This window comes from Epinephelus lanceolatus, chromosome 6, assembly GCF_041903045.1.
Source record: "Epinephelus lanceolatus isolate andai-2023 chromosome 6, ASM4190304v1, whole genome shotgun sequence".
Taxonomy (NCBI): domain Eukaryota; kingdom Metazoa; phylum Chordata; class Actinopteri; order Perciformes; family Serranidae; genus Epinephelus; species Epinephelus lanceolatus.
This window is the reverse complement of record NC_135739.1, coordinates 24,011,791-24,022,395: the sequence shown is the minus strand read 5'-3', so window position 1 is coordinate 24,022,395 and position 10,605 is coordinate 24,011,791. Positions and strand designations below refer to the sequence as shown.

The window sequence follows — 10,605 nt, the reverse complement described above, 5'->3', positions numbered from 1 at the left end:
ATCTGATTTTTATAGGGTCATTGTGTTCCAACATCCACCACTTTGTTAAAAATAAAACCATAGTACACATATGAAGCCATTGGAATCTGGTTGTCATGGTTTTAGTGGTTCCCTTTTCCTCTTTCCGTCCATCTTCCACCTCTTCATGGTCGAGTTTCTATTCTTCCCTTCATTTCGACACTGTTTTGTCTCCTTTGTTGATGCTATGGTTTATATGGGCTTATTATTTTTCCCTCCCGTTGATTGTGTGATGACAGCATTTTCTGCTGCCTTAGGCTGCATGTTTGGGTGTTCTGTGATCAAAACGGTTCAATATTTTGCCTGGAAAAGGCACAGGAACGAATTGGTCACAAATTGGCGTCGACATATCTCCTTGGGTGGCCTGCAGGATGAATCCTTTTAGTATTGCAGTAATTATCAAGGGCAAATTTCCCCTGGCGTATTTAATTCACAAGGGAGTTGAGGTTTTTTAGCATTTTTTAAATCTATTATTGATATTATTATTTCTGTTTTTCTGTTTATGAGAGATTTCACCCTGCTGCACTTATTTTCTTACCCTTGTGTGACATAGTTCCAAGGTGATGAGATGTGTCAAAAATATTGAAATAACTACTGTCGTTTGTGATCTGTTTTCATTTAATGACGATAGCGGAACTGATGCTTATAATCATTTCAGAACTCACTCTCAAGTTAGCCATATGTTGATTTCACAGATGAAATAAATATGTGTTTTGATGGGGACAAGCGGTCATGGCAATAATCCCATATTCTTTCCATTCCGACTGTAATCGAAAAATTCCTGTGGCACAGTAATGCGAAACATTTCTGAACAGTTTTCTAAACCCCCCTCGTTTGTTGTGGATACACAATAACACAACCCTTTACTGATTTTTCAAGAGAGACAACAAATAGTCCGTCTTTATTGCCAAGCTTGGGCGCTGATGTATTTTATCTTGTGCAGTACAGCTGCAATAAGGAGAGATAAGGCCGAAGCTGGGAATGCGCTCTTTTCAATTCCATCTTCTTTTTCCATGGCCCTCTCAAACTTCCTCAAACACGCCAGACTGTTTTTTTTTCCCCTCCGTAAATCAAGGACAGTGGGGAGGACGAGGTGTGATTGCTTTCACACCCAGGAAGTAATCACACCAGACCTGCCACAGCTCTGATTAAGACTGATAAATATCGACAAGCAGTTAATGAGATGTCAGGCAAGAACAAGGCCCTTCCCTTCATGTCTACCGATGACACCAATGGAGGGGAAAAATGACCTCGACTCGGCAATGTCATGACTGTCTTTCATGTGTGCAAAGCACAAAGCACAAGCTATTAATTATCTTTAGTTGGTGAGCAAGATTATCGATGGTGCAGCTGGATTATTCACATCAAAGAAATAGTGACCAGCAGATGCTTGTTGGGATATTATTCTTCATAATTACGTCAGCTAAACTGAGAATGATTATTGTTAATTCTCGTTCGGTACGACCATTTTTTTTTTTCCGGTAACAGGTTCAGACAGACATAGTAAACAAAGGGCTCCTGCAGGCAGGTCAATTAGCTGATTAAAAGATTATCTTTTATGTTTGTCTCCTATCGACTGCTCTGCACATACAAGTTGACGCCCATCCTTGAGCTTAGAGTCTAAAACCTATCAATAAAACTCAAGTAGGTACGGATTAATGTTTCCATATTGAGGTCATTTATGTTTTTGGTTAGCGTAATGACACTGTAGTGTTTTTTTTTTCTGTAAAGTAAACATGCCTGAAGCCCTTTGCAAACATGGCAGTGCATAAAACTCCCCGAAAGACACACAAACACAAGCCTGCTAGACATCTGCTGAACCATGATGAGGACGTGAGCACAGCAGGGGGCTGGAAGAAAGTAGAATCATTATCTCACCGATCATCATGTATGCATTGCTGTATGTGTGAGCTCTATTCCCCTGAGCAGCAGCCCCCCTCCGTCAGAGCGGTTTCATGCTAAGCCATGTGATTTATGCATCATGGTACTTGTATTGCGTTCTGTTTACAGTATATTAGGGCTCTATCTTGATAACTGCAGCCATGAGGACATCTTATCTTCCCACAGCGGCATTTTTCATGTGCTTGTTCAATGGCCTCGTGGTACCTGAAGGCTGCCATGCCTCTCACATGTGACAAATTCCCACCAACTGTCCAGCTTTGACCGTGAACTCCAGGTCACCCCACGGCTCCCGGGCGCAGTCCTGTCGAATATTGTTTCCCCTGGCAGACATACTCAACTCATCAGAAAGAAAGACCATGCAGCTGCACCCAAACACCCAACAATAGGATGCTTGTTCTGGGGCATTAAAAGGTCGGTTCCCCATTTTTGGGGAAGGGGGGCGATGTGAGCGGGTGGTCAAATATTTCAGGGGTTTTGCAATAGGATAATCTATTGTGATGTTCCCATGAATGGAAGCGATCATCAGGAGCATTGGACGAAGTGAAAAGCTCATTCTTCTACTATGAAAATATGTATTTATAAACTATTAAAGCTTGAGCATTCCTATGTTTTGCACAATACTCAAAATGCCTGATGGCAGTTACAGTATGTGATGAAAATGCCAACTAAGAGCTACTTTTAAATTCATTTATTTGTAGTCACGACTGGCTAAAAGGCCAAGATAAATAAACGGGGAAACATGCCGAAATCGGTGCAACATAATGAATGTATTGTTCGTGTAACAGGAATTAATCAAATGCCAAAAAACCCCGGAAAGTGATAATCACTTCAATCAGGTCTGCAAGAGAGTGCATGTGTTGGAAAGATGGTGTGGGGGTGTTGAGGAGCGGTATTAAAAAAAAAAAAAAAAAAAAAGGAGAGAAATAAACAAAAGCATAGTGTGTGTGGAGGAAAGTCTGGAAAGAGCTTAACTAATCAAACAGGACATTTAATTAGCATTGTCATGACGAACAACAAAACAGTACAGCAAAAACAAGGAATGTGACGTACCACACACAGATACTGACACTTCACAGATGACCGCTGGAAATGAAATTTAAGGAAATTAATGATTTTGGGTTTTGCTGGCAAATCTCTCTGATGACTCATATCACGCATATTGCTTATTTTGTTGTTTGTTTCAGAGGACCCTTAACTGAGGGAAGGAAACAAAGGTGCAGACACACACACTCACACACACACACACACACACACACACACACACACACACACACACACACAGTTCTTTGTTGGAAGTATTTGCCAATTAGCAAGTTGCGGGGTTGGAGTGGTAATTAGGCTTTCCAGTCGGCTGGTGTCTGTGTACAGCTTAGCTGAGACAGGTCCGAAGCTAAATGCCTCACTATTTGTCCAGCAATTATGTCAGGTCCCCATGTCACAGTACAGACGTGACCAATTAGCTGTGCCAAGCTAAAGTAAAAGAGAGGGATTATGGCAGAAGAGATGGGAGAGGATGAAAAAGTAGACAGACAACGGGTGTGGGGGGGAGTGTTAGCGGGGAGCTCGTAAGAGGGGGAGAGTGAGGGATCGTCTGTGGGGAATAAGAGAGAATAAAGGGAGACGGAGTTTGGCTTTGGAAATGAGGGGAAGGAGTGGGTAAGGAGGGTTTAAGGGAGCGGATTTCTTTTTCTTTTTCCCCCTTTGCTGTGTGTTCATGTTTTGCATTGATCCCCGTCCTGACCGACATGTGGCTAAGACATGCTAATGCATTGCGATATTTATGCTAATACCGCCTCACTGACCGAGCAGGGATAAGAAATTGATCTTAATTGACGTCTCAATAATTCCCCCTCACATTATATGGCATATTTTGATGAAAATGGCCTGCACACAATCAATATTCTCCAGCTTGGAGTAATGCGACACTATGTCAATAGTTGTAGGAAAGTATACAGTGCAGTAGTTCATCTTGGCATCGGGCCATATTTACCTCAAACTGACAGATTATACTATGTATCGAGTGCTGAAGGAGCAGCCGCGATCTGGGCCAGTCAAAACAACTCAAAACTGATGATATGGCCCCCAGTTTGCCTCCGGATACATCAAATGTAGTAGTTAATTTTTGTTTCTGTACATGAGGCTTTTAAGTTTCCTCTGCCAAAGTGTTGCCAAGAAAATGCAGATTATTTGTGCATGAAAAGCTGCTGGTCCATCATGTGACAACAACAGTGGGGAACGAGACGCTGTAGAAGTTGGGGAGATCTGAGATGAAATTTATTCTGCCTGCTTCAACACAAAAAGAAACCCACATAATCCTCTGTTGAAACTTCTCCGAGCGCATCTAGAGGGGGGAGTGTTTCAAAAATATCTGCTCTACCCAGACACCGAGACCACCCGTTCCAAGGCTCTGTATTTAATTGGACAGGGAAAGGGAGAAGAGGGGAGCCAGGGGACAAGGCGAGGGGTGGATAAGGTAGAATCTATGATCTGAGCATCTTTCCCTTTTTTTTTTTTTTTTTTGTTGCTAGAAAACAAGACTGTTGGCTCAGAGCCTGCAGAGATGAGAGGAGCTTGTATAAATTAGTAGGCTTGAAAGACAATATGGGGAGCTCTAGTGTTGCATGGATCTGTGGATCGCAAACTTTTTGATTTGATAATGACATGCCTTGAAAACTCCAGTGTCCGAGAGAAAATCAACCCCCACTGAGTTTGTGAAATTTTATGAGATTTGGAGTTATCCCAGCACAATTCCATATACCTGCAATTTAACTCCACCTTTTTCGCGGCTAAATTTGGCAAAGGATAGTGGTCTTTAACTGCAATAATGGCAAGGAGCTTAGCAACTAATGGAGCATTAGAAATAGATGAACTCTGGGTAACTTCTCCCAAGGATCAATATCCATTCATCAGGTGCCTGTAGCTATAAAGATGAAAGACAGCATTACAAAAAATATTTTTATAGACGGTGTTACTCTGAATGTCCTCAGGCTTTTCCAAGGCAAGCGGAAAAATGCAGTCTAAACCTGTCTGAAACACAAACATCAAATCAGAGAGCTTTGGAAAGATGAACAACTCCTGCTTACAGGTATACTGAGAACATTTATAGAAATATGCAGGTAAAGTCTGGGAGTGTGGTATATTTATCTGAACTGGGGCTTTTGTGCTTCTTTTTCAACACGAAATGTTACTGCTGGAAAACTGCATGAAGTTCTGGTAATGATTATAAGAGCAAGAGACAGCCATAAATGATAAGCAGTGAGAGTGAATGTGTCATGGGCAATTACTCATCTGGAGAGCACATGGAGGAACAACATAAAGACTCGAGATCAGGTCACATTTCTTAAATAATTTAATTGCAAAAGGGTCTTTTAAAAATATTTCTACAAGAATGCATCATTTTTTTTAGTAATTTGTTGTGTATGTCTGCACCATTAAATACATCTTAATGCTTTTTTCAAAGAGGAATTAACAATTGCATTTCTCAGCGCTTCACTCCCCTCGCAGTTCACTATACATGTACAGTACTCTCTGAAACATCTCTCACTTCCTCGTATGAAGAGGGTGGTGGAGGGGAAGGGGGGGGGGGGGGGTTCAAAAGTGACCAAAAGACAGATGTGGAGTGAGCTTGTTAGAAGACAGAAGAAAAGACAGTACTGTGTATTTATTTAAAACAGACAACTGAAAGAAAAGAAAGTTAGAAAGGTTTTCGGAGGAGGGCGTGTGTGTGTGTGTACGTGTGTGTCCGACCATCTGTAAGGGATGTAACACGGGGAGAGAAAGGTGGAAGGAATGTTGGGAAAGTTTGAATCCTATTGGCACACAAAGAGATAACCACATCTGAAAAAGCCTAAACTCTGCTGATCAAAGTGTTTCTGTATAAAATGGCAATCCTTGTAATTCACACACACACACACACATACACACACACATGCACGCACACACACACAAACGTAACAGTCCATCTTAATTTCAGCAACGTGCAGTCAGAGGGAGTTTCTTCCCTCTCTGTGTATGTTAAATATTAAACACTCCCATGAATGTGTGAAACATCCACTTAAAGATTAATTGTTTGCAGTTGATGTGGTGGCAGTTTAATCATTTTAAGATGCGCAACAGTGCCAGTCGAGCTCATCACTCACGGCCGGTTGACTTTGGTGAACACAACTCCAGACCCCAGCGCACCATGTGCACCTCATCAATAGTTGATGCGAGCTCCAAAGCGCTGCCATTTTTCACGAGTGGGCATGTCTGCCATCTGATTGTGTTTAGCCTCCATATGCCCCCCTTCCCTATTTTGATGCTCATCAACGGTGTCTTATTTTGGTGCCACATGCGACTTTGCAACAGTGGGGCTTAGCTGATTGAATGAATGAGCCGAGTGCAGGAGGAGGGAGTAATACTGTATGTTCCTGGGAGACTTTGGGTAAAAGTGAGCTTCTGATTGCATTAATTCTGCTTTTCTCTCATTTCCTAAAGTAGGCTCTGTTACTCTGTTCCAATCAAAACGCTGCTTCGCTTTGGGGAGAAAACAAAATAATTCTGCAGAATGATATCAAGAAAGAAAAGAAACTGTTTGCTCATCTAACAGGCACTTTCAACACTTTCTTATCATGGTAACAAATCATGTTGACGATACCTGCGCTTCTGATTCTCAGCCATTGTATCAGAAATCTGCACTGACACTGATGAAAACAATTTAAGGATATGAGGCTTATATCCTGTGTAGTTTGAGCACACAACAGTCAAATTACCACTGGACTGTGTACTACAACTGTTACAGGTTAGTAAGCCCTTTACAGAGTATACTAGCAGTAGTGAAAAAGTCTATGTGGAATAAGATGAAACAATATAAAACAGGGCTTTGCATAATATCCCCCATGGCTTTTGAAGGGACTTAAAAGAGGCTGACAAAAGTAATATTGAAAGACACTGCATGGCCGCTAACATCACGCTATCATTACACACCTAACTAATAATATTCACATATTGCATTGATCAGCTCCAACCCAAACAATATGGAGCCCGTCTGGAAGATCACACCAGTGGTGCAGCCCCATCGCTTAATCCGCTACCTTCAAACACCCCTCTGTGAGAAGTGCAAATAGTATGGTCTCCGTGATGCAGCTGCTATCATTTAGGATGAGGGGGTCTGCAGATTTTGGCTGTCTGCGTGCCAGGGCTGTTGATCCTGCACTGTACTAATCACGCAGCAGCCCGAGCTGAGACAGGATGATTGCAGGCCAGACAGGAAATGAAGAGAGATAATGATAGGTCAGCCCGCCGTATGTCGGCGCTCGCTGCGTGCTCGCATCCTCGCAATGCCAGATTGGCTGCTGCATTAATCGACCTGACAGACAAAGACCAATAGGTTTCTCCTGACAGCTCTGGATCCTCTGATGAGGATCCTGTTGCAGGGGGGGGGGGGCAAACCGCAGGTCTAGCGATGGCGCTCTGCCGCTGAGGTGATTGAAATGATTGGCAAGTAGGCTGCATCATCTCTGACCTTCCCCCTTAAGAGTCCAACATTAGATGGGTGGGAGGATCCCGTTGTTGGAGGTGGTGGTAAAAAAGTAAAATTAGAACATAGGTAAACCACAGGGAGGCTGCTGAGTGGTTTAAAGTTGGAAAGAAAATGTGCCTAAAAGACGATTAGTAACAGCTCAGTGCTTCACAGATGCTCTTTGTGTCGAGAATGAAAATGGATTGGGGAAGCTTAATATCCAGTTCAGGTGGCACCCACACAGACTTGAACACACCTACACAGACACTCACACACAATGGACGGAGAGCAAAAGGGCCACGTGTCACTACCAGCGGTCTAACCATGGGTGTTGTTCGTCTCTTCCTCTCTACCTGCAGACTTTTCCCCCCATCGTCTCTCTTCTCGTTTTGCTTCCTGCTAATATCACTCTGAATCAAACATTTCACAACAACACTTCCATTTTTGTCAAAACACCATTTTTCTTTTGTTATTTATCGTATTTTTGTTACAAAACATGTACAGGCTGTTTAGAACAACAACAAAAATACAATATCCAATTTATATGCAATTTCTTTTGTAATATTCATCAATTCATTAGGTGAATCCTCTTGCAGTTTTGCTTTCTTCTGATTGTTCCAAGTCCACTGTCCCAAATACAGTCCATCTGGGTGTTGGTGGGGGTGGGAGGGGGTGGGAGGGGGGCGGGGGCGGGGGGCGAGGTACAAATAAATACATAGGGCAGGATGTCAAGAAATTAAAACAAGAATTTTGATTATTTCTAAATCCAGATAATAGTAAGTAGAAAGTAAGGTGTCCATCGTGGTTTCTCTCAGTTTCTGCATGGTGCATATATATATATAATTTCATATATATATATATATGTAAGTCCTAAGTTCATTTTTTTGGATTCAATAAAAAAAGGATGTTTAACAGTTGTCCACAGAATATAGCGTAATTGTTTCAGATATATTTGCTCCATGTCACGGTTCAGTTCATGCGTTAATTCTCCACGGTGGCAAATAGCGGAAGCTGTATTGTACAGTATACTTGTGTGCAACTTGACACACCCGCACATCCAAGCACACTTAATCACACATACACGCACACATGCGCACGCACACATACAAAAACGCACACAAAAGGCCAAGTGGTCTTTCTATAGTGTTGCCACAGTCCTTGTCTCCCCCTCAATCACAGAGAGTGTCCAACAGGGGGTACTCAGGTTTGACCGGCCATTTTGAAACCACAAATCTCCCAAAAAATGTGTAAGAAAGCCAAAAAAAAAGAAGAAGGAAAAAAATGTGTGTGGACAAACAAAAATAAAACATTTTTTTCATGTGTAGAAACACACTTGATGAGCAGGTGATCCCAAGCTGTGGAGCTATCCTGAGTCACTTCAGGTCAGGGGCAAGAGGTCATCTGGTGACCTATTGAGGATTCAGCAGCCAAAACAAGTGTCCAAAAATGTGGCTGCCTTCCTTTTGACCTATTTGACCTCTGTCATCCTCTTGACCTTTGACCCCAGCCCATCATAAATCCTCTTCCACCACCTCACCCTTCTCCAGCAAGTGCCCTTTTAAGATAACACACCTTCAATATGAAGATGGAGAACGACACAAACGTGCACAGTAAAACAACTTCTATCAGGGGAAGAATAGTCCTCTGTCTCCTGTGGGTCTGAAACACCTCTGTGTTTTTGTTTCGGGGTCTTTTTTTTTTTTTGCGTGAACATTTGTCCACCTTTTTTACACCAGGGTGTTCATTCTTCACTATGTATAACGTCCATCAAAGCTGGGTCGAGAGGTCACGGGGAGGGGCTCTTGCGTGAGGATTATAGTGTGACATTTCAGTTACAGGGCTAAGGCCAACCTCACTAAAACACACATGCATGCAAACGTCAACCCACACCAGAGCTGGTGAGGCACGCATGGGATATAAAGGGGGTTAACTTTTCTTCCTCTTTCAAAAAAAACCACACAAATTCTGATTGGATGGAAAAAGAAACAATGATGCATAACAAAAAAAGCAGGAACAGGAAATGGAAGTGGTAGTGAAATAAAGAAAAAAAAAATAGTCAGAGGCACTGCAAGCCAGTTTCATAGCGTCTAATTGGCAGAGATGGGTCAGGCAGCTAGGGTTTTCCAATGGCTCTCTCTGGCACAGTTCCTCCCCCCTTTTCCTGTCTGGCTGTCCTTCGACTGCATCGGTCTGTGTGTCCCATTCGCTCACACCTGGACAGGAAGTGTTTGGTTCATCTGTAGTCTCATGTCCTGAATGCTACCAAGAATCTTCTTCTGATGGCCAGCCAACGTTACCCCTATCCGCAGCAGGTCCCTGTGGAGTGAGAAGAAAGGAGAAGAAAATAAGAACAGGTGGCTCAGTCATAAAAAAAAAACAAAAAAACACAAACATAAGCAGACAAACATCACATGTCTGAAGTTGAAGCGCAGATTTCACTTTTCACCCGTAAGTAAACACACGCTCTACCAGGTGGGAACAGGGACAGGCGAGCACCTTGGCAATCACCCGTAAAATGGCTTCCAGAGGGTATGTCAACAAAATGGGGACACTCATCCAGCTATAGTGAATGTTGGTTTTAATGCAGCATACTTCTGTTGCTCGGCAGGCGGGCAAGAGGAGGGGAGTCAGAGGGCCATAATGTGATAGTTAATGATTAAAGAGCATACTTAGCTACTGTTCGGCAGCTGGCAGACTTCACAGAGTCCACACCAGCCTGCCACTTAGCTACAGAAACAGGGAAGCAGAGGTTTTTTTTTTTTAAAGATACTAGACAGATTAGTCAGTTAGCAGCCTGTCATTCATGCTTAGAATGGGTCTATATGTCAGTAAATCAGCTTTTACTTGGCCGCTGTTGCACAACATTCCTCAGCGCTTAAAAATACTCGATACAGCAAATAAGACTGGAAAGTGTAAATGAGTCTTTTAGCCGAGGGCTCACAGCAGCTACGGTGTGATCTTTAGAGTAAGTAGAGAGCCTTAACCTCGGGTTGAGGGTGCAGTGGGAAAATGTGAAAATGTTGACATACAATTGACATTACTACACCCTTAAACAGGCCTGGGAGAGCGCACCTGCTTTGGCCGTCATTAGTCAGACGGCATAATCTAATCATCATGGCCATGTTGGTTTAACGCTGTACAATTATATCACGAGAACCTCTCTTTTCCGCTCGCTTGTTTGATTT

The 10,605-nt window shown here is 42.7% G+C and overlaps 1 protein-coding gene across 13 annotated transcripts in view; it reads right to left on the bottom strand.

The window, feature by feature from the left end:
• Nucleotides 1-2,593: 2,593 nt before the first annotated feature.
• Nucleotides 2,594-10,605, bottom strand: part of ephb3b (eph receptor B3b) — a 66,902-nt gene continuing 58,890 nt past the window's right edge. For all 13 annotated transcript variants that reach the window (XM_033620710.2, XM_033620719.2, XM_033620713.2 and 10 more), the window contains one exon: nt 2,594-9,736. In XM_033620710.2, the coding sequence (XP_033476601.1) occupies nt 9,628-9,736 (109 nt within the window). In that variant the 3' untranslated portion in view covers nt 2,594-9,627. The remainder of the gene's footprint in view (nt 9,737-10,605) is intronic.